The sequence below is a fragment of the Oncorhynchus clarkii genome, chromosome 9 (genome assembly GCF_045791955.1).
Source record: "Oncorhynchus clarkii lewisi isolate Uvic-CL-2024 chromosome 9, UVic_Ocla_1.0, whole genome shotgun sequence".
Taxonomy (NCBI): domain Eukaryota; kingdom Metazoa; phylum Chordata; class Actinopteri; order Salmoniformes; family Salmonidae; genus Oncorhynchus; species Oncorhynchus clarkii.
This window is the reverse complement of record NC_092155.1, coordinates 48,597,990-48,621,569: the sequence shown is the minus strand read 5'-3', so window position 1 is coordinate 48,621,569 and position 23,580 is coordinate 48,597,990. Positions and strand designations below refer to the sequence as shown.

At 44.2% G+C, this 23,580-nt stretch overlaps 2 protein-coding genes across 2 annotated transcripts in view; both read left to right on the top strand.

Annotated features, from left to right (window-relative positions):
* LOC139417561 (synaptonemal complex protein 2-like) overlaps positions 1 to 9,744 on the top strand; it is a 28,641-nt gene extending 18,897 nt beyond the window's left edge. The window contains exons 19-24 of the mRNA XM_071166801.1: positions 5,831 to 6,381; positions 6,669 to 6,796; positions 7,143 to 7,179; positions 8,979 to 9,052; positions 9,363 to 9,408; positions 9,727 to 9,744. Coding sequence (XP_071022902.1) covers positions 5,831 to 6,381; positions 6,669 to 6,796; positions 7,143 to 7,179; positions 8,979 to 9,052; positions 9,363 to 9,408; positions 9,727 to 9,744 — 854 coding nt within the window. The remainder of the gene's footprint in view (positions 1 to 5,830; positions 6,382 to 6,668; positions 6,797 to 7,142; positions 7,180 to 8,978; positions 9,053 to 9,362; positions 9,409 to 9,726) is intronic.
* A 22-nt stretch (positions 9,745 to 9,766) lies between these two features.
* LOC139417272 (synaptonemal complex protein 2-like) overlaps positions 9,767 to 23,580 on the top strand; it is a 30,141-nt gene continuing 16,327 nt past the window's right edge. Inside the window, exons 1-9 of the mRNA XM_071166530.1 lie at positions 9,767 to 9,805; positions 10,124 to 10,181; positions 10,412 to 10,583; positions 11,060 to 11,124; positions 11,425 to 11,607; positions 11,943 to 12,120; positions 12,903 to 13,192; positions 21,145 to 21,459; positions 21,789 to 21,846. Of these exons, the coding sequence (XP_071022631.1) occupies positions 9,774 to 9,805; positions 10,124 to 10,181; positions 10,412 to 10,583; positions 11,060 to 11,124; positions 11,425 to 11,607; positions 11,943 to 12,120; positions 12,903 to 13,192; positions 21,145 to 21,459; positions 21,789 to 21,846 (1,351 nt within the window). The 5' untranslated portion in view covers positions 9,767 to 9,773. The remainder of the gene's footprint in view (positions 9,806 to 10,123; positions 10,182 to 10,411; positions 10,584 to 11,059; positions 11,125 to 11,424; positions 11,608 to 11,942; positions 12,121 to 12,902; positions 13,193 to 21,144; positions 21,460 to 21,788; positions 21,847 to 23,580) is intronic.

Here is a 23,580-nt window from a genome sequence, read left to right as displayed (position 1 = left end):
CAGCCTGACAGGATACTCTCGATTGTGCATCTGTAAAAGTTTTAGGTGACAAGCCAAATTTCTTCAGCCTCCTGAGGTTGAAGAGGCGCTGTTGTGCCGCCTTCACCATACTGTCTGCGTGAGTGGACCGTTTCAGTTTGTCAGTGATGTGTATGCCGAGGAACTTGGAGCATTCCACCTTCTGCACTGCGGTCCCGTCAATGTGAATAGGGAGGTGCTCCCTCTGCTGTTTCCTAAAGTCCACAATCATCTCCTTTGTTGACATTGAGTGAGAGGTTATTTTCCTAGCACAACACTCACAGAGCCCTCACCTCCTCCCTGTAGGCTGTCTCTGTCATTGTTGGTAATCAATTCTACTACTGTTGTGTCATCTGCAAACTTGATGATTTGAGTTGGAGGTGTGCTTGGCCACATAGTCATGGGTGAACAGGGACTACAGGAGGAGACTGAGAATGCACCCTTGTGGGGCCCCAGTGTTGAGGATCAGCGAGGTGGAGGTGTTGTTTCCTACATTTACCACCGACCTTCACCACCTGGACTTCCCGTCAGGAAGTCCAAGACCCAGTTGCATAGGGCGAGGTTCAGACCCAGTGCCTTGACCTTAATGATGAGCTTGGAGGGTACTATGGTGTTGAATGCTGAGCTATAGTCAATTAACATTATTCTTACATATGTATTCCTCTTGTCTAGATGGGATAGGGCAGTGTGATGGCGATTGCATCGTCTGTGGATCTATTGGGGCAGTAAGCAAATTGAAGTGGGTCTAGGGTGACAGTAAGGTAGAGGTGATATGATCCTTGACTAGTCTCTCAAAGCACTTCATGATGACAAAAGTGAGTGCTACGCGGCGATAGTCATTTAGTTCAGTGACCTTTGCTTTCTTGGGTACAGGAACAATGGTGGCCATCTTGAAGCATGTCGGGACAGCAGACTGGGATAGGGAGAGATTGAATATGTCTGAGGACGCAGCTAGGGATGGCGTCTGGGCCGTTAGCCTTGTGAGGGTTAACGCGCTTAAATGTCTTACTCACGTCGGCCACGGAGAAGGCGAGCTCACAGTCCTTGGTAGCGTGCCGCGTCGGTGGCACTGTTATCCTCAAAGCGGGCAAAGAAGGTGTTTAGCTTGTCTGGAAGCAAGACGTTGGTGTCCGCGACGTGGCTGGTTTTCCTTTTATAGTCCGTGATTGTCTGTAGACCCTGCCGCATACGTCTCGTGTCTGAGCCGTTGAATTGCGACTCCACTTTGTCTCTATACTGATGTTTTGCCTGTGATTTGCCTTGTGAAGGGAATAACTACACTGTTTGTATTCTGACATATTCCCAGTCACTTTTCTATGGTTAAATGTGCTGGTTCACACTTTCAGTTTTGCACAAATGCTGCCATCCACGGTTTCTGGTTAGGGTAGGTTTTAATAGTCACAGTGGGTACAACCTCTCCTATACACTTCCTGATAAACTCAGTCATCAAATCAGTGTATTCGTCAATATTATTCTCGGAAGCTACCCGGGAACATAGTTTGCGTGATCAAACAATCTTGAAGCGTGGATTCCGATTGGTTAGATCAGCGTTGAATAGTCCTTAGCACGGGTACTTCCTGTTTGATTTTCTGCCTATAGGGAGGGAGGAGCAAAATGGAGTCGTGGTCAGATTTGCCGAAAGGAGGGCTGAGGAGGGCCTTATAGGCATCTTGGAAGTTGTAGTAACAGTGGTCGAGTGTTTTGGCAGCAAGAGAACTACTAGTCGATATGTTGATCGAACTTCTGCATCCCTTTTCTCAAATGTGCTTTGTTTAAATCCCCAGCTACAATAAATGCAGCCTCAGGATATGTTGTTTCCAGTTTGCATAAATTCCAGTGGAGTTCTTTGAGGGCTGTCGTGGTATCAGCTTGAGGGGGGATATAGACGGCCGTGGCTATAACCAATGAGAATTCTCTTGGGAGATATTACGGTCGGCATTTGATTGGGTGGTATTCTAGATTGGGTGAACAAAAGTACTTGAGTTACCTGTATGTTATCACAATTACACCATGAGTCGTTAATCATGAAACATACACCCCCACCCTTCTTCCCGAAAAAATATGTATTCCTGTCTGCGCGATGGACTGAGAATTCAGCTGGCTGGACCGATTCGGGCAGTATATGCTGAGAGAGCCATGTTTCCATGAAGCAGAATACGTTACAATCCCTGATGTCTCTCTGGAAAGAGACCCGCGCCCTGAGCTCGTCAACTTTATTATCCAGAGACTGAACATTAGCGAGTAATATACTCGGAAGCGGTGGGTGGTGTCCGTGCCTCCTAAATCAGACTAGAAGACCACTCCGAGTACCTTTCCTTCACCGGCGATGTTTTAGGTGGGTTTCTGGAATCAGTTCAATTGCCCTGGGGGGTGCGAACAAAGGATCTGCTTTGGGAAAGTCATATTCCTGGTGTTGATGCTGGTGAGTTACCGCTGCTCTGATATCCAATAGTTATTCCTGTATGTAATAACACACAAACATTTCTGGTCTAACAATATAAAAAAGAATACATCAAAATGAGTAGTGCGTGACCCTAGGGTGGTAACACATACATTCTAAGTGATTTCAATGGGTCATTCTCCATTCTGATTGTTTTATGCTGTTCAATTAAACTTCAAGCCCCCCGAAAATGCAGCATTTATCAATTTCTGCATTTCCTGCACTCATTTGAGATAATTTCCACACTGCCACGTAGGGTTGCACGATATGGGCAAACAATCTAGGCCTTATTTTTAACCAAATGTTGCAATTTGACTTGCGATTTAGAGCCTACACTATCACTGGTATTATCAGGCTGTTTAACTAATTACGTTTGTGCTGACTCAGTAATTTTATTAGCTAGCAAGCCAACTAACTAGCGATTTAGAATTAGTGGCTAATAAGATTTAGGCTCAACTTGCTAAGAAAAAACAACCTAGCTGTTTGCAGATGTAAGAAACACAAACAAATAGTGTAGGGTTGTGTAGGGTCCCCGACTAAAATGAATCTTGATCAACCAAGAGTCATCTGTTCTTTCAACCAATCGATTGGTCAACGTTTTTAAACTTGTATTTTTCCATATATAGACACATCATGTGTGTTTTTAATTTCTGACTGAAAAGTTAGAAACTTACTCTGCTGGTATCTTGTCCCAGTTTATGCCCTCATTTGTAATGCAAACCCGGGCGGTAGTGTGTTTTGGGTCATTGTCTGCAATTGGAGAAGAAAAAAAGACATTTAGCCTAACAGCCAACATTAGGTACAATACTAGAAATATACATGTAAATAGGCTTAAACATAACACAATATTGCTATAATCCTACCTTGAAAGAAATGTGGTGAATTATTATGGAACACATAGCAGTCCACAAGGTGTAGGCTACAATATTTGATGTACCTTTTGCTTTGTAAATAGTTAAATTTACCATCACAAATCTAATTTGGCCTGGTCCCTGTGAGTCCACCAAATGCACTGTTTTCTAACTGTCACGCCCTGACCTTAGAGATCCTTTTTATGTCTTTATTTTAGTTTGGTTAGGGCGTGAGTTGGGGTGGGCATTCTATGTTTTGTTTTTCTATGATTTTCTATTTCTATGTTTTGGCCAGGTATGGTTCTCAATCAGGGACAACTGTCTATCGTTGTCTCTGATTGGGAACCATACTTAGGTACCCTTTTTCCCACCTGTGTTCGTGGGAAGTTGACTTTGTTTAGGGCACATAGCCTTTGAGTTTCATGGTTTGGTTTTGTAGTGTTTTATTTGCCGTCATTTTGAGTTAATAAAGAAAATGTACGCTTACCACGCTGCACCTTGGTCCAGTTCCTTCAACCACATCTGGATGGAATTACTATGGGAATAAATATCACTGAATAACAGACACATTTGAATAAAGTAGGCTAATGAAGGCAACACATTGTTACTTACTGAAACTCCCAAAGTCATCCAATTGTTATAATAGGATTTGAAGCAATATTGAAGCAATATTCTACCCACGTGTGGTCAACTATTTCAGCATAATTTTGTGCTGCTCTGAGACAAGCATGGGGACTAGTCTTGATAAATCAATGAGATTTTTTTTTTCACTGAATTGCCGTTTGGTATTGGTTAGCCTACAATGCATTCCTGAATTCAATCGCTTTAGCCGACATGTTGAGGTTTATTAATCTCTTGAGGTTTATTCACGCTCTCCCTCTCTCCCTTATTCTCTGTGCTGGCTCACACCTCGTCAGTAGCCCCAAGGCTCTCATTCCAATGCACTTCCTACATGATAAGCCATACATACTGTACTAATGCTGTACATGCGTTGGCCTAGGAGAATCTAGAACAGCCCCGCTCTGTTTTAACTTTGTCCAAAGATGTTTGATTATTCAAAGTAGGCACCCTTTGCCTTTATGACAGCTTTGCACACTTTTGGCATTCTCTCAATCAACTTCATGAGGAATGCTTTTCCAACAGTCTTGAAGGAGTTCCCACGTTTGCTGAGCACTTGTTGGCTGCTTTTCCTTCACTCTGCGGTTCAACTCATCCCAAACCATCTCAATTGGGTTGAGGTCGTGGAATTGTGGAGGCCAGATCATCTGATGCAGCACTCCATCACTCTCCTTCTTGGTCAAATAGCCCTTACACAGCCTGGAGGTGTGTTTTGGGTAATTGTCCTGTTGAAAAACAAATTATAGTTCCACTAGTAGCAAAACAGATGGGATGGCGTATCGCTGCAGAATGCTCTCGTAGCCATGCTGTTTAAGTGTGCCTTGAATTCGAAATAAATCACAGACAGTGTCAACAGCAAAGCACATCACACCTCCTTCATGCTTCACGGTGGGAACCACACATGGAGAGATAATCCGTTCACCTAGTCTGCGTCTCACAAAGACACAGCGGTTGGAACCAAAAATCTCAATTTAGGATGTCCATTGCTCGTGTTTCTTGGCCCAAGCAAGTCTTTTTTTGTTGTTGGTGTCATTTAGTAGCGGTTTCTGTGCAGCAATTCAACCATGAAGGCCTGATTCACACAGTCTCCTCTGAACAGTGTTGAGATGTGTCTGTTACTTGAACTCTGAAGCATTTATTTGGCCTGTAATTTATGAGGCTGGTAATTCTAATGAACTTATCCTTTTGCAGCAGAGGTAACTCTGGTTCTCCCTTTCTTATGGCGGTCCTCATGAGAGCCAGTTTCATCATAGCACTTGATGGTGTTTGCGACTGCACTTGAAGAAACTTACCAGGATTGACTGACCTTCATGTCTTCAGTAATAAATATGTTGAAATGGATCCAAATTCTGTTTTTTTCTTCAGTACTTTTTAAATAGGATAGATGCTATGGTATAGGTTGAATGTGGTAGTCTGCCTATAACCAGCCTGAGTAGGCCTATAACTCCATTCCTATTATATTTAGAGTTTAGAGAAATCAATCTAATTGGAAATGAGCCATTATCAGGCTGGTTAATGTGATACATGTCTGTTGAATTTGATAAAATCCACCCGCCTCGGCCCCGCCCTACCTACTCACCCAGTCAGGAGCTGCAACTGCATTGCGGCCATAGCATACTGCATACTTTTTACTAAATGGTACATACTAAATTGTGTGCGACGATAAGTACATAGTATGCAGTTTAACTATGTAGTACGCTAGCATGGGTATTCGGACACAGACAATATCATTCGATTTGAAGAACTCAGAAGAACATTTCTCATGCATTTTCATTGCCGTCTGCCATGGTTTTAAAAGACGACCCGTTCATTAGCTACCTGCACTAGCCGTTTATGTTAGTGTTCATCTGTGAATAAGGTCTACATTGAGGTTTTACTGAAAGTGTTTCTCTCCGGTCTCCAGAACTTGAGAACGTAGAGCAACAGGAGCGTCCGTCATCGGCCCAGAGAGGTTCTGGGTCGGTCCCTGGGTCAGCAGTCAGCCACAAGCAGCTCCACGCCCAGCTCACCCAGCGCCTGGAGGAGGTCCTCCGCAAGAGGGACCGGGGTACTGGGCCCGAGGAGCGAGCTGGAGTCCAGATCAGAGTGCCTGAGGAGCGAGGTAGGCCACAGGACCGAGGGTCCCGAGAGCGAGCTGGAGCCCAGGGAGGAAGCGGGCCTGAGGAGCAAAGTGGAGCCCAGGGAGGACGAGGGCCTGAGGAGCAAGATGGAGCCCAGGGAGGAAGAGGGCTTGAGGAGCGAGGTGAGCCCACTGGGAGAGGTGCCAAAGTGTCACGGCAGGATGCAGGAAGGCCTGGTCAGACCAAGGGGAAACCTAAGAGCCAGAAGTCTCAGGAAACTGAAGCCACCCCAGGGAAAGCCCCTGTCAAACCCACCCCAGCTAAAGATATACAGGAGAGGGCAACACCTAACTCCAAGGTTAAGGCCACTGGGTCAAACTCCAGTAAAGACAAGGTGAGGATATAGAGTGTTAAGAGCAATTGAATAGGAAATTGAGCTTGGCGCAAAGCTGTTTGAATACCCCGTCCCAGTCCGAGTTGGAGCTTCCTTATTAAATGGAGGCAGTGAACTGTAGCCAATGGGTTGCACCTTGCTCCCTTGCTTTTGTACAATGGCACAGTAGTATAACCATTCCATAGCATTGGTCTATCAGTGTCTCAAGTTTAGTAGTAGTAATAGTATATTGGAGTTATAATAACAATAAAACACCCTTTCTCACATGTTCCCCTCATCCTCTGCAGAGAGAGGAGGTGGTGACGGGCACCATGATGAGGTTAATCTCCAGCCACTACGAGAATAGCACATCATCCACCACCATTAAATCCCCTGTAGAGTCTGTCCCTCGCTGGCCCCTTCCACCCACCAACAGGTACTGCAGCAACAGGTACTGCAGGAAACAAAACCAAGTGAACATATAACATGGTAGAATGATGTGCAGAAGTTTGGTCTAGCGCAGCGGTTCCCAAACATTTCCTTTCCGGGTACCACCAAATCACTGTCAAAAGCTCTTGAGGACAACCATTTGCAAATTCGTGTATATCTTTTAACAAAAAATGTAGAGTCAGTTTCATCAGAGAATGTAATAAAATGCCTATTACAGATGGATGTTAAACTATTTGCATTGTGAAAAGCACTACACACTCCCTTCCCCCGGAGACCGGGGTTCAATCCCTGGCTGTAGTGTAATAATTACAATTTTCTTTCCTTTGTGGTAGATCTGTTTTGGAGAAGAGTTGGTTGCCGCCATCGATGGTGAGTGCCTGAGCTGTTGTTTTCTGATTGTTAAACAGAATAAGTAATATTCATTTTAATTGTATGAATTTAGGTAGCAGAACGTGGTAGCAGACCGAACAGCTACCTCTGGTAAGAAGTGGGGTGGTGGTGTGTGTCTATTTGTCAATAACAGCTGGTGCGCGATGTCTAATATTAAGGAAGTCTTGAGGTATTGCTCGCCTGAGGTAGAGTACCTCATCATAAGCTGTAGACCACACTACCTACCAAGAGAGTTTATCTATATTCTTTGTAGCGGTCTATTTACCACCACAAACCGATGATGGCACTAAGACCGCACTCAACGAGCTGCATAAGGCCAGAAGGAAACAAGAAATTGCTCATCCAGAAGCAGCGCTCCTAGTGGCCTGGGACTTTAATGCAGGCAAACTTAAATCCATTTGACCTAATTTCTACCAGCATGTCACCTGTGCAACCAGAGGAGGAAGAGAAAAAAAAACTCTAGACCACCTTTACTCCACACACAGACGCGTACAAAGCTCTCCCTCCTTTTGGCAAATCTGACCATAATTGTATCCTCTTGATTTCTGCTTACAAGCAAAAACTAAAGCAGGAAGTACTAGTGACTAGTAAGGAAGTGGTGAGATGACGTGGATGCTACGCTAGAGGACTGTTTTGCTACCCCGCAGATCCTCAACACAAGGGCCCGTTGGGTACGTGCTTGGTCCCCTCCTATACTCCCTGTTCACCCACGACTGAGTGGCCAAGCACGACTCCAACACCATCATTACGTTTGCTGACGATACAACGGCGGTAGGCCTGATCACAGACAACGGTGACACAGCCTATAGGGAGGAGGTCAGAGACCTGGCAGTGTGGTGCCAGGACAACAACCTCTCCCTCAACATGAGCAAGACAAAGGAGTTGATCGTGGACTACAGGAAAAGGAGGGCAGAACACACCCCTATTCACATCAATGGGGCTGTAGTGGAGCGGTCAAGAGCTTCAAGTTCCTTGGTGTCCACATCACCAGCAAACTATGGTCGAAGCACACCAAGACGGTTGTGAAGAGGGCATGACAACACCTATTCTCCCTCAGGAGACTGAAAAGATTTGGTATGGGTCCCCAGATCCTCAAAAGTTATACAGCTGCACCATCGAGAGCATTCTGACCGGTTGCATCACCGCCTGGTATGGCAACTGCTCGGCATCCGACTGTAAGGCGCTACAGAGGGTAGTGCATATGGCCCAGTATATCACTGGGGCCAAGCTTCCTGCCATCCAGGACCTCTATCCTAGGTGGTGTCAGAAGAAGGCCCCAAAAAATGGTCGAAGACTCCTGTCGCCCAAATAATAGACTGTTCTCTCTGCCACTGCATGGCAAGCGGTATCGTCGGGCCAAGTCTATCTCCAAAAGGCTCCTTAACAGCTTCTACCCCTAAGCCGTAAGACTGCTGATCAATTAATCAAATGGCCACCTGGACTATTTGCATTGACACCCCCCTTTATTTTTACACTGCTGCTACTCGCTGTTTATTATCTATGCATAGTCACTTTACCCCTACCTACATTACCTCAACTAATCTGTACCCCCGCACATTGACTTTCATTTATTTAGTAAATATTTTCTTAACAATAAAAAAAAAAACTGCATTGATTGTTAAGGGCTTGTAAGTAAGCATTTCACAGGACGGTCGGTACCCGTTGTATTCGGCGCAAGTGACAAATACAATTTGATTTGGAGGATTTGTTAGGGTTGCATAAGACGTGTTTTCCCCTCATGCGTTCACAAGCTAGTGCCTGAATTCTCTCCCTCATAGGTGGGAAGGGCAAAAGCACCAGGATATATGAAGTCCTACACTAACTCCAAGAAGCCCTCTGCAGAACAACAAGGGTATTTATTTTTGTCCAGTTTCATTCAAATTCTCCCCATGCTGCAACACAACCAGTGTATCTTATATCTGATAACCCATGACAACTTGTCTGAAAAATGAATTTAGCTAAATCTATATTTTGGGGGATTTGATTAATCAGGAATTTTAATCAGGACATCCTCTATTCAAATATCATAGAAACTGACCAATTTTTTTAGACAAAATAATAATTGTTTTATTATTTTGTCCTGATCCCATGCCTAAAATGTTGATTCTTATTTCCTGTTTGTGAATGGTATTGTTGATTTCATCCATTGTTTCTTTGTGTAGAGATGACGTCTTTGCGTTCAAAGTGGATACATCTATGACCACTGGGGTAAATAAATATATATTTGATCTACGTAAATCCAATTAATGAATTAGGCCTACTATTTGTTAGCAGACTTGGGTTCAAATACCTAAGCTGTGCTGGTTTGAGCTTGCCTGTTGCAATGGAACCAATAGAAGCATCCCCAAAGTGCAAACCCACCCACCTAGCACTCCAGGCAGGCTACAGCAAATACTTGAAGCATTTGAAAGATTTAAAATAGCATTTGAACCCAGGCCTTTTCAATTGGTTCCATCGCAACAGGCAAGCTCAATCAAGCACAGCTTAGATATTTGAAATGATTCCATATAGTATTCTCATGCACAGGTGGATGATGGTTTCTAATTCTCTGCTCTCTTTAGGGGGAGGGGAAAATGTCCTCGGACACCTCTGCCATTGATAGCAGGTAGGAGCTATTTGAAGGCAGTACTCATTTGGTTACATCTGACTGGGGCTCTCTCAATTAGTCTTTCCTTGATTCCTTGTATCCTTTCTTCTTGCCTCCTTCTCAAAACTCATTGGAGAAGACATGGGGAGGGACCTTGGGGAGATTATCTTACAATATGGTTGAGATGGAGTCAAGGAGATAGGATGTTAGGAATCAAGGACAGATTAATTGAGAAAGACCCTGGGTCTCATCTGTGTTGTAATAGTGTCTTCTAGTGTTGCGGTAAATAATCCCTCATGTCAATGTGATGTGATTCATTGCCGTTTTTTCCCCTAGTGCTACTCACAACTCCTGGGCATTCCCCAGCACTGCCAAGAAGGGCCAAGCAGTCAAGGTATGGAGGCAAACACTAATTGACACAATATGATGGGAGAACTTTTGAATGGAGAGATGGAGATTGCCTCCTTTTGTGTGTGTGTGTGGTTCTCTTATCTCGGTGTGTGAAGGTGTCTGTACTCTTGTCGGGTGTGTGTGTGTGAGACTGTGTGTGCGCGTATGTATACATTTGTAAACCTGCGTATGTGTACCCATGTGTGTGTGCACCTCACTGAATTGTCGCTGCAGTCCCAGGTAGCAGCTCCGCGGCGCCACGTGAAGAAGCACCTGTTCAGCGACACAGACACAGACGCCATGATGGAGATCAGCTGGCTCAAAGAGTCCAGCAGGAAGCCCAAGCCCAAAGTGATCGACTACAGCCGTCAGCCCCGGCTCCACCCTCCTGCCCCCAACACCACATGTACGCTCACACGATACGTCACTTAACCTTTCCACACTACTGAGCCAAACCTAACCGAGCCAAGCCAAACTGTATTGGGCTGGCCTGGTTAAGCATCCACCATAGTTGCTGGAACTGTGCTGGAAATTTAAGGACAATGTGAAAAGAATAAATCCAAGCCAACACTGTATGGTTTGGTCCTATAGTTTTAATCAGTCTGTGTCTGTTGCGTTGAGTGAACTCACTAGTCAAACATAGCCTACACCCTTTTAATATTTTTATTTATTTAACTAGGCAAGTCAGTTAAGAACAAATTCTTATTTACAATGATGGCCTACTGTTGAACAGTGAGTTGACTGCCTTGTTCAGGGTCAGAACTACATATTTTTACCTTGTTAGCTCGGGAATTCAATCCAGCAACCTTTCGGTTACTGGCCCAACGCTCTAATCACTAGGCGACCTGCCGCTACCTTATCTCTCTCTCTTTTCTATTTTAGATGAGTCCCCAGACTTACCACCTAGCTCACCCAAGCCTGTGAAGGAGAAAGCCAAGCCAAAGAAGGTGAGACTGACAATCCAATGGTTTTAAATCAACGAGAGGGAATCTCAATGAGCTAGTGCACACTTCGGGTAGAAGGGATGGGGAATCGGAACCAGCCTTGTATCTTGAAACCTTAGAATCCAAAGTGAGTTAATCAACTTTTCATCCTTACTACTGCTCTGTTGCAACCTAGAAATAGGATTCCTAAAATGGGCTTCCACATCCAAATCAATGGGTGAGTGATGGGTGGAATTGTACTTGTATGGTTGTATCAGTCAGCATTGCCTCTGTCGGCCACAGTGTGTCATGCTCGCCTTTCAGAAGAGACAGAGGGTGAAGGAGAGAAGTGTAGAGCAGAAAGAGAACCGTGGAGCGGCACTGGTGGCGGCAGGGACCAGTCAAGCAGCCAGGAGGCCCCAGAGAGCCGCCGCCACCAACGCCAAGAGCTACAGGGAGCCCGACAGCGCCAGCCAATCAGAGACTGAAGAGCCGCCAGCTCCTAAGGTCCTGCTTTCTTCCCTCACACATATGCCCTTTCCCCATGATTAGGCTCTATTACTGATTTAAATAGAATAATGAAATAAAGTATTAATTAAATAATATAGGCAATGAGTTCACGTTACGCTTCTTCTAGACATAATAATTTTTTGGTTGGTAGTAAGTAATAAAGGTGAAATCAGTTACATTGTTATATTTTAGTTTAGATGGCAGACTAAAATCAATCAGATCACAATACATTTAGTTGCTGTGGAATAAATAATGGATAGTTGTTTTTTTACCACTTTTTACATGACCAACTTGTAATAAAAGTATGTTATGGGATTATTTTCTCCCAACAGAAGCGCTCCATCGGACCAGCGGAAAAGATTGAGAAGGTTTGCCAAGAGGCTGTCGAGGTGAAGAAGAAAAAGGCAACCACCCCGGCCAAGGAACAGACGAATGTACCGAAAGAGTCTTCTTGGGCTGCCCGGCTGGCCTCTTTCAATCCTTCCCCGCCTGCCATCGAGAGGATGAGAGGTAAGGCAAACCCACGGCAAACCCAGCCCACCTACACCAACCAAGGACCAGTTGAAACTGGTTTTCACCTGTGTATTCTGTCCATATAATGATTCAAATTCTGTGGTTCTGTCTACAATCATTGAAAATAATTATATTGTTTTTTTGTTGGCACTATGCAATCGCTGGAAAATGTTCACTTATTCTCCTATTCATTGACATCAATGCATGACTAAGTGAAAATTGGACTTAGTTAGGATTCACCCCTTAGTTATTTATCCCTGGTGCAATCACTTTAAGAAACCTAAGGGCTTAATTCAATATGTTGCACTGAAGATCAGCTCTGTAGTGCAATTTAAAGGTAATTTGCGATTGTGCCTACATATGCAGCGTTTACTGTGAATGCAGTCTCCGCCAACATGGGAACATTGACCTTTACATTTCTATTCGACAGTAGCGCAGGTCTTCAGGGCTACGGATTGAATCGAACACTAACTTCAGTGTAGTACAGGGGTATTCAAATCTTACCCTGCGAAGTCCGAAGAAATGTTGATTTTCTGTTCTACCTGATAATTAATTGCACCGAGCTGGTATCCCAGGTCTAAATCAGTTCCTGATTAGAGGGGAATAATAATAAAAAGAAGTGGAACTGGCTTCAAGGTCCAGATGTGAATTTGAGGGGTGTAGTAGATATATAACATATTTACTGTAAGTGGATGAGGAAAAGTATCTATGTACTATTGACCTCGAATACCTTGGCCAGCTGTCTGAGCATCTGCGGTTGTGTTTTGACCCCCACATAGCTGCATCCGAGAGGTCGCTGATAGTCTTACCCCGGTCGCCCCTCACCCCGCAGGGCTCCCTGTCCGCCTCCCCTGCCAGCGGCCCCTCTTCACCCCTTGCCCTGGAGCTGCCCCCCGAACACCCTCGCAGCAGCGCGGGCTTCCAGCCCTCCTCCTTCTACAGCGCCCCTGGGAGGAAGAGTGACCGCAAAGCTAAGGATCCCTCTCTCCCATCCCTCCCCTCTCTCCCATCCCTTACTCCCACTGGCAAGACTCCTGGCCTCCGCGCCCAGAGACCCAGTGCCTTAGAGGTAAGATTCAAGACTGATACTGCACCAATGGGCCTTCTGACACATTTTCAAAAAATAATATATACAGTACCAGTCAGAAGTTTGGACAAAGCTACTCATTCCAAGGTTTGTCTTTATTTGTAAAAAAAAATAATAATAAAAAAATAATTAAAAAAATGGTAGAATAATAATTGACATTGTAGAATAATAGTGAAGACATCAAAACTGAAATAACACATGGAATCATTTAGTGACCAAAAAAAAGTGTTAAATATATTTTCTATTTGAGATTTTTCAAAGTAGGCACCCTTTGCCTTGATGGACAGCTTTGCACACTATTGGCATTCTCTCATCCAGCTTCACCTGGAATGCATTTCCAACAGTCTTGAAGGAGTTCCCATGTATGCTGAGCACTTGTTGGCTGCTTTTCTTCACTCTGTGCCCCAACTCATCCATAACCATCTCAATTGGGTTGAGGTTGGGTGATTGTGGAGGCCAGGTCATCTGATGCATCACTCCCATCACTCTCCTTCTTGGTGAAATAGTCCTTACACAGCCTGGAGGTGTGTTGGGTTATTGTCCTGTTGAAAAACAAATTATAGTTCCACTAAGCACAAAAAACAGATGGGATGGCGTATCGCTGCAGAATGCTGTGGTAGCCATGCTGGTTAAGTGTGCCTTGAATTCTAAATAAATCACTGACAGTGTCACCAGCAAAGCACCATCACACCTCCTCCTCCATGCTTCACGGTGGGAACCACACATGCGGAGATCATCCTTTCACTTAGTCTGCATTTCGAAGACACGGCGGTTGCAACCACAAATCTCAAATTTGGACTCATCAGACCGTAGGACAAATTTCCACCGGTTTAATGTCCATTGCTCGTGTTTCTTGGCCCAAGCAAGTCACTTCTTATTGGTGTCCTTTAGTAGTGGTTTCTTTGCAGGAATTCGACCATGGAGGCCTGATTCACGCGGTCTCCTCTGAACAGTTGATGTTGAGATGTGTCTGTTACTTGAACTCTGTGAAGCATTTATTTGGCCTGCAATCGGAAGTGCAGTTAGTTGAAGATTTCTGAAGCTGGTAACTCTAATGAACCTATCCTCTCGGGCAGAGGTAACTCTGGGTCTTCCTTTCCTGTGGCGGTCCTCATGAGGGCCAGTTTCATAGTGTGTGATGGTTTTTGCGACGGCACTTGAAGAAACTTTCAAAGTTCTTGAAATTTTCAGAGTTTCTCTTTGCTTATTTGAGCTGTTCTTGCCATAATATGAACTTGGTCTTTTACCAAATCTTCTGTATACCACGCCTACCATGTCACAACACAACTGATTGGCTCAAACGCATTAAGAAGGAAATAAATTCCACAAATTAACTTGACAAGGCACACCTGTTAATTGAAATGCGTTCCAGGTGACTACCTCATGAAGCTGGTTGAGAGAATGCCAAGAGTGTGCAAAGCTGTCAAGGCAAAGGGTGCCTTCTTTAACAAATCAAAATATATTTGAGAATCTTCAAATACTTTTTTGGTTACAACATGATTCCATATGTGTTATTTCATTGTTTTGATGTCTTCACTATTATTCTACGATGTATTAAATTTTTTAAATAAAGAAAAACTCTTGAATGAAGTGTGTCTAAACTTTTGGCTGGTACTGTACAGTCGTGGCCAAAAGTTTTGAGAATTATACAAAAATATACATTTTCAAAATCTGCTGCCTCGGTTTGTATGATGACAATTTGCATGTACTCTAGAATGTTATGAAGAGTGATTGTAATTAATTGCAAAGTCTTTCTTTGCCATGCAAATGAACTGAAGCCCCAAAAAACATTTCCACTGCATTTCAGCCCTGCCACAAAAGACCAGCTGACATCATGTCAGTGATTCTCTTGTTAAGATGTAAGTGTTGACGAGGACAAGGCTGGAGATCACTCGATCAGGCTGATTGAGTTTGAATAACAGACTGGAAGCTTCAAAAGGAGGGTGGTGCTTGGAATCATTGTTCTTCCTCTGCCAACCATGGTTACCTGCAAGGAAACACGTGCCGTCATCATTGCTTTGCACAAAAAGGGCTTCACAGGCAAGGATATTGATGCCAGTAAGATTGCAGCTAAATCAACCATTTATCGGGACATCGAGAACTTCAAGGAGAGCGGTTCAATTGTTGTGAAGAAGGCTTCAGGGCGCCCAAGAAAGTCCAGCAAGCGCCAGGACCGTCTCCTAAAGTTGATTCAGCTGCGGGATCGGGGCACCACCAGTGCAGAGCTTGATCAGGAATGGCAGCAGGCAGGTGTGAGTGCATCTGCACGCACAGTGAGGCGAAGACTTTTGGAGGATGGCCTGGTGTCAAGAAGGGCAGCAAAGAAGACACTTCTCTCTAGGAAAAACACCAGGGACAGACTGATAATCTGCAAAAGGTACAGGGATTAGACTGCTGAGGACTGGGGTAAAGTCATTTTCTCTTGATGTATCCCCTTTCCGATTGTTTGGGGCATCCGGAAAAGAGCTTGTCCGGAGAAGACAAGGTGAGCGCTACCATCAGTCCTGTGTCATGCCAACAGTAAAGCATCCTGAGACCATTCATGTGTGGGGTTGCTTCTCAGCCAAGGGAGTGGGCTCACTTACAATTTTGCCTAAAAACACAGCCATGTTTAAAGAAGGGTACAACACATCCTCCGAAAGCAACTTCTCCCAACCATCCAGGAACAGTTTGGTGACGAACAATGCCTTTTCCAGCATGATGGAGCACCTTGCCATAAGGCAAAAGTGATAACTAAGTGGCTCGGGGAACAAAACATCGATATTTTGGGTCCATGGCCAGGAAACTCCCCCGACCTTAATCCCATTGAGAACGTGTGGTCAATCCTCAAGAGGCGGGTGGACAAACAAAAACCCACAAATTCTGACAAACGCCAAACATTGATTATGCAAGAATGGGCTGCCATCAGTCAGGATGTGGCCCAGAAGTTAATTGACAGCATACCAGGGCGGATTGCAGAGGTCTTGAAAAAGAAGGGTCAACACTGCAAATATTGACTCTTTGCATCAACTTAATATCATTGTCAATAAAAGCCTTTGACACTTATGAAATGCTTGTAATTATACTTCAGTATTCCATAGTAACATCTGACAAAAATATCTAAAGACACTGAAGCAGCAAACTTTGTGGAAATGAATGTGTCATTCTCAAATCTTTTGGCCACGACTGTATATATATATATTGTGGTAAACAGTGCAGTGTTGCGTGAGCTTGCAGAGATGACCACAGAGACAGGGAGATTCTAGTCAGAAAACATGACTTTTTTTGGCAACAAAATAAACATAAGTTATTTGGTTAAGTTTGGCTCTGTCCTTCTTAGATTCGGCTCCATGCTTCCGGGAGCTTCGTTCCCTTCCATAGGCTCACTCCTTGCCTCTCTCTGTAGAGGGTGGCAGCATTGCTGTGCTGGGCCCCCAACCTGTGGATGACCGAAAGAAAATTGCTGTAATGACAGGAACCAGCTTGTGACGCGGTCATTTGTGCCCTTACCTCTTACCGTCTACACAAGGGCGGCAAGGTCAGTGTTTAGAGTGAACTTCCTCCTGAGGTGGTTATACTTGAGGGTGTCCAGTGCCCACTTCACAGTGAGGCACTCCTTGACAATGGAGTAGTTCTCCCTCGGGAGGAGCTTCCTGCTGACATGCATGATGGGGAAACTCCTCGCCTCCCTGCTCTTGAGACAAGACGGCCCCTACCCGTGTGAGACGCGTCTGTCTGGACCAGGAGTCTTCGGCGACGAGTACCAGGTGCTAACAACGCGCATCCTTCAGGGCCTATAAAGCTGCCTCTGTGTCATCCGTCCATCGCACCCTCTGGGGTAGGCGTGCCTTCGTTATGTCAGTGAGGGGAGAAGTTATTGGGGCAGAGTTAGGTACAAATCGACTGTAGTAGCCTGGTAATCCCAGGAACGACTTCACCTGCCTCTGGGTTCGGGGGACTGGCCATTCCCTAATGGCGGCAAAAAAAAGCCTATTTGATAGCCCAGGTACTCCACCTTGGCGTAGTCCAGCTTGCACCTTTGGGGGTTCGCGATCAGCACATCCACCGCCTGTAACCTACAGAGATGGGACTCCCAAATGTCACTGTGCACGATTATATCATCCCAATAAGCAGCAGCCTACTCACAGTGCGGGCGCAGGACGCTGAAAGGTTGCTGGAGCCCTGTTCCTGCTGGACCGCCGCCCTCTGGGCTTCTGGTATGTCTGTTTATGCACTTTTTCTCCAGTACGTGTGTGGATATGATGTTCCACGAGATCTGTGCACCCCGGCACCTCAGAAAACACGGCCGTATTCTGCTGGACCAACTCTCAGAGCGCTTGTCGTTGGGGCGGGCTGAGGTCTTCCCCCATTTCGACAGAGGGTGGGTTCTGCTGTGGCCAGGTCCATGTTGCTCACAGCGCTTCTCATGCGTGCCACTTCAGTAGGTTCACATGGTAAAGCTGGAGGGGTTTCCTCCCCGCCCGGCGGACCTTATAATTGACGTCGCCTACCTGCTCAACGATGCCACATAGTCAGGAATTTGCTCTCCTTTGTGGGGATCAGCACCAAGACCTTCTCACCCAGGTGGAACTCTCGTGGTTGGGCCCCCCGGTTGTATACACGTTCCTAAGTGCGTTGCGCCTGGGACATGTGCTCCCTCACCACTGGCCAAATCGCCTTCATGTCCTCCACATGTTCCACCACGCTGCGGGGGGGGGGGGGGGGGGGGGGGGGGGGGGGTTGGTTGGTCCTCGCAGACCTCCTTGGCTAGGCCCAGCAGTCCGCGGCCATACATAAGCTCAAAGGGGGAGAACCCAGTGGACACTTGGGGTACCTTGCGAACATCAACTGGGGCAGCAGCTGGTCCCAGTTCCTTCCGTTTCTCTCGGTGACCTTCTTCAGCATCTGCTTTAGGGTCTTATTGAAGCGTTTGGGTTGAGCGTGCAGAGATGAACACAGAGACGGGGAGGTTCTAGTCAGAAAACACAACTTTACTAGTCAACAACAAATTAACTTAGGTTTGGCTCAGTCCTTCTCAGATTCGGCTCCTTACCCCCGGGAGCTTCGTTCCCGTCCGTAGGCTCACTCTTTGCCTCTCTCTCGGTTTTCTTTGCGGTGTGCCATGGTGCTCCCTTTATGTGGCCTGCACAACTGGTTGGCACTCTCCCCTAATTCCCTCTACTTTGGGCCATCAGTGTCAGGGTGCCCAGCCAGCCCGTGTACTCCCAGCAGCGGGAGGCAACATTGCTGCACGTACCTCTCCTCTGTCACCAAACCCAAGGGCAGACCTCCTGGGATACCACAAAATAAATATATTCTGTTCATTGGGATTTCTGTTTGTCTACAAAAATAAACAGTTGGAGAAATGGATAGATTTTCTTCCCACAATCAACAGAAGTTGAATTATTCAGTCAAATAGTGAAGGAAAAAACTTTGAGGTGGAATTTATAGGTGTATTTTTTACTTGATAGTTGTTGAATTGAGGAAGTGTGACCGTAGCCCGCGGAAACAATTCACATGTCAATTCCCCCCATCCCTATTGTGTGCTGTGTGTGTAGCTGGTATTGGTACGAACTGAACGTAGCCTACTCCTGCATGTTGCACGATAGTATTGAAATGTTTTGAAAACTGTAGATCGAACTGTAGGCTATGGCTGTGATTCTTTCTCACTGCCGAAGATATTTTACTATTCACCCTATACAAGTCACATTTAATGAGAATGTCTACTACTGTTGTGACAGATGTGATTCTACTGTAGCGATGGGCTATTCCTCATCATTTGGGATGAATTGATTTTCTCGTGAAACCTTAAGAATTATTTTTTTACAATTTTGCTGTAAGTAGGTGTGATAATCTTTCACTACCTTTTTTAAAACCTCTTCGGGATCGGTGTCCCTATACCGGGACAGTTGAGCTAACGTGTGCTAATGTGATTAGCATGACAGTTGTAAGTAACAGCAAACTTTCCAGGACATAGGCATGTCTTATATGGGCAGAAAGCTTAAATGTGTGTTAATCTAAACTGCACTGTCCAATTTACAGTAGCTATTACAGTGAAAAAAATACCACACTTGTTTGAGGAGTATGCACAACAACAAACTTATCATGGCAACTGGTTTAATACATTCACCTCTGAAGGTAAATAATGTACTTACATTTGAAGTCGGAAGTTGCCATACACTTAGGTTGGAGTCATTAAAACTCGTTTTTCAACCACTCCACAAATGTCTTGTTAACAAGCTATAGTTTTGGCAAGTCGGTTGGGACATCTACTTTGTGCATGACAAGTCATTTTTCCAACAATTGTTTACAGACAGATTATTTCACTGTATCACAATTCCAGTGGGTCAGAAGTTTACATACACTAAGTTGATTGTTCCTTTAAACAGCTTGGAAAATGCCAAAAAATGATGTCATGGCTTTAGAAGCTTCTGATGGGCTAATTGACATCATGAGTCAATTGGAGGTGTACCTGTGGATGTATTTCAAGGCCTACCATCAAACTCAGTGCCTCTTTGCTTGACATTATGGAAAAATCAAAAGAAATCAGCCAAGACCTCAGAAAAAAAATTGTAGACTTCCACAAGTCTGGTTCATCCTTGGGAGCAATTTCCAAACGCCTGAAGGCACCACTCATCTGTACAAACAATAGCACACAAGTATAAACACCATGGGACCACGCAGCCATCATACCGCTCAGGAAGGAGACGTGTTCTGTCTCCTAGAGATGAACGTACTTTGGTGTGAAAAGTGCAAATCAATCCCAGAACAACAGCAAAGTACCTTGTAAAGATGCTAGAGGAAACAGGTACAAAAGTATCTATATCCACAGTTAAACAAGTTCTATATCGACATAACCTGAAAGGCCGCTCAGCAAGGAAGAAGCCACTGCTCCAAAACCGCCATAAAAAGCCAGACTTTGGTTTGCAACTGCACATGGGGACAAAGATGTCCTCTGGTCTAATGAAACAAAAATAGAACTCTTTGGCCATAATGACCATCGTTGTGTTTGGAGGGAAAAGGGGGAGGCTTGCAAGCCAAAGAACACCATCCTAACCGTGAAGCACGGGGGTGGCAGCATCATGTTTTGGGGGTGCTTTGCTGCAGGAGGGACTGGTGCACTTCACAAAATCGATGGCATCGTGAGGAAAGGAAAATGATGTGGATATATTGAAGCAACATCAAGAAATCAGTCAGGAAGTTAAAGCTTGGTTGCAAATGGGTTTAAGGACAACAAAGTCAAGGTATTGGAGTGGCCATCACAAAGCCCTGACCTCAAGCCTATAGAAAATGTAAAAAGCGTGTGTGCGCAAGGAGGCCTACAAACCTGACTCAGCTACATCAGCTCTGTCAGGAGGAATGGGCCAAAATTCACCCAGCTTATTGTGGGGAGCTTGTGGAAGGCTACCTGAAACGTTTGACTCAAGTTAAACAATTTAAAGGCAATGCTACCGAATACTAATTGAGTGTATGTAAACGTCTGACCCACTGGGAATGTGATGAAAGAAATAAAAGCTGAAATAAATTATTCTCTACTATTATTCTGAGATTTCACATTCTTAAAATAAAGTGGTGATCCTAACTGACCTAAGACAGGGAATTTTTACTAAGATTAAATGTCAGGAATTTTGAGAAACAGAGTTTAAATGTATTTGGCTAAGGTGTTTGTAAACTTCATCTAATGTGTTATATTCTCCTACATTAATTTCACATTTTCACAAACTTCAAAGTGTTTCCTTTAAAATGGTATCAATAATATGCATATCCTTGCTTTAGGTCCTGAGCTACAGGCAGTTAGATTTGAGTATGTCATTTTAGGCAAAAATTGAAAGAAACTGTACAATCTTTAAGTTATCAATATTATTTTAAAAAATGTATGATTTGTAGGACCAACTCAATTGGCTTCCCACATACTCTACATATCTCACTCTCTCTCTTCCTTTCTGCCACCCCAGCTGAGCCCAATCCAGCCTGCTCTCTCCCCAGCCCAGTCTCCCCTCCTCTGCCCTCCCTCCCAGCTCCTCTTGACCTCCACGGCCCTCCAGAAGTCAGTGCTGCCCTCCCCTCTTCTCCAATCACAGCCCTCTCCAGGAGAGACTGATCAATTCGCCCTCAATTTTGGCTCCCCAGGCCAGCTGGGCCTGCCCGAGTCCTTCGACAAGGAGTCACTTGTCTCCAGAGTGAAGTTGAGCCAGTCCTCGTCCAGGTCAGAGATGTCATCGACCCGAGTGGAGGTGGTCAACCCGGCAGCCCTGACAACCGCACTGGAGGTACGGATACTAAGGGCCAGTTTGCAAGAATTAAGCCTAGTCCCAGAATAAAAAGTTATTTCAATGTAGATTCTCCAATGAGCATGCATTGTCGCCCAGACCTAGGCTTAATCTGTGTCCGGGAAACAGGGTTTATGGGTAGTAGGCACTAATTTGCAGTGTCTGCCCGAGCACTTCATAACCAGGAAATAACTGTAGGGCTGTGTCTGAAATAGCACCCTTTTCCCTATGTAGTGCACAATTTATGACCATAGGGATCTGGTCAAAAGGACCAACACCATATTTCTAACGCAAACTTCTGGGTTAACGTATGACTGTGTTTCCCCTAGAAAACCCCATACTCTGAGCGAAGGCACAAGCTGGATCAACGCAGCTTTCACCTGTCAGGTAAAAGACCACAGCTGTAACGCTCTGAAAGAAAATTATCTTATTAACACCAGTGTCCACAAAGAGAAAGATGGGTGGTAATAATGTGGAGAAATTGTTCATTCAGCTGATCTTGTAATCTAGCATCGTCTGGGCTGGTTTATTACAGCCCGATCAATTTGGGATTTTTGGGTCCGATAATGATTTTAGGGAGGCAAAAGTTAACATTTACCTATATATCTGCCAATATATTGTTATTTTAGAGTTGGAATGAAAAACTTTTTTTTTAGGCACAAATTGTGCTCTAAATCAGGGATCATCAACTAGATTCAGCCACAGGCCGATTTTCTCTTGAGCGGATGGCCTTGAGGCCGGAACATAATTACACATTTATACACTGCAAATTGACCACAATAAGCCCAAACGGATAAAATATTTTACTAAAACATATTAGTTTCAAAACTTTCTTACATTTGTATACGATCACGTGTCTCTTATGTGTGGGAAAACTTGGAAACGGATTTCCAAAATTCAAATCACTTGAAGCTGATTTCCTGGTGTTATTTCCAAATGAATATTATAATTTTTTACATGATGACCACCAAAAACAACTATATCCTCTTATAAATATCAAACTAAATTCAAAACACTTGTTCAATTTACATTTGTATAGGTACAATTTAAACATCTATGGCAGTGGATAATAATGCAGAAGTGTTTGTGCTGAAGCACCACAAGCACACTAATAAACATGGGCTGAATTAATTAAACTTATTCTCAAAGTAAATCTGAAACGTCGCTAGTCACAAGTTCACAACCAATTCAGTGAAATGCAGTTTGTAATGTCACCAAATAGGTGTCAGCGTCAGCATTTTTATTGAGTGGATTCACTACAGTGCTTTACGAAAACAAATACCTTATGGCAACCTTGCAATTAAAGTGTGTTATGTTCTTTTATAGCTTAATGGTTATGACAAGCATGTGCTAGCTGTTCGTTAAGACAATGTTTTCTTGCTGAAGCCATCATGTCAGTTACATTGTTATTCAATACAAAATCTATTGGCTATATAGTTCAACTGCAAATGGCATGCGCTGATGACTGAAAATGCTTGCCACACTGGTTTTAGTCACACATTCTAATTTAGCTAGCTAACAATCTTATGATTGCAAGCACATGGCCTGCTTTATGCAGATTGCACACTTCGGAAAACTAAATAAATAAACTCACTAACATAATAAGCCCATACAGTAACCGTGTTATTTTTGGATCAAGGATGAGTGTTCATACATAAGTAGCAGATTGCTTGCTAGCTAGGTCTCCAACCTTTTCTAGCATGAGAGCTATTTCTTTTAAATAAAACATGTCGCAAGCTACAATTTTTTTACATTCTTCTCTCCCCTGGGTCTTTAGTGTACAAGATATATCTGGTAAAATAATGGTTAAACAACTCCAAGGGGGCCCTATAAAAACATTATTTTTTTTTTACCCCAAATAATGTTTTATATTTTTCAAACTAATGTTCTCAGTTTTATTTGAACTGGTTTTATATATTTTTTTGTTTTTCACTCTCAATTACAATGGTTCATAGAGAAACAATACAATTGGATGTTCTGAGTCCATGTTAAAGCATAAATCGCATCAGAATACCTTCTTTGGGGTGGAAGAAAACTAACACTTTAAATTGCACATCTAGCAAGTGAGGAATGTGCCGTCTAATCTGCTGGTCTAGTGATGGTTCTGCTGCTGCTAATTTC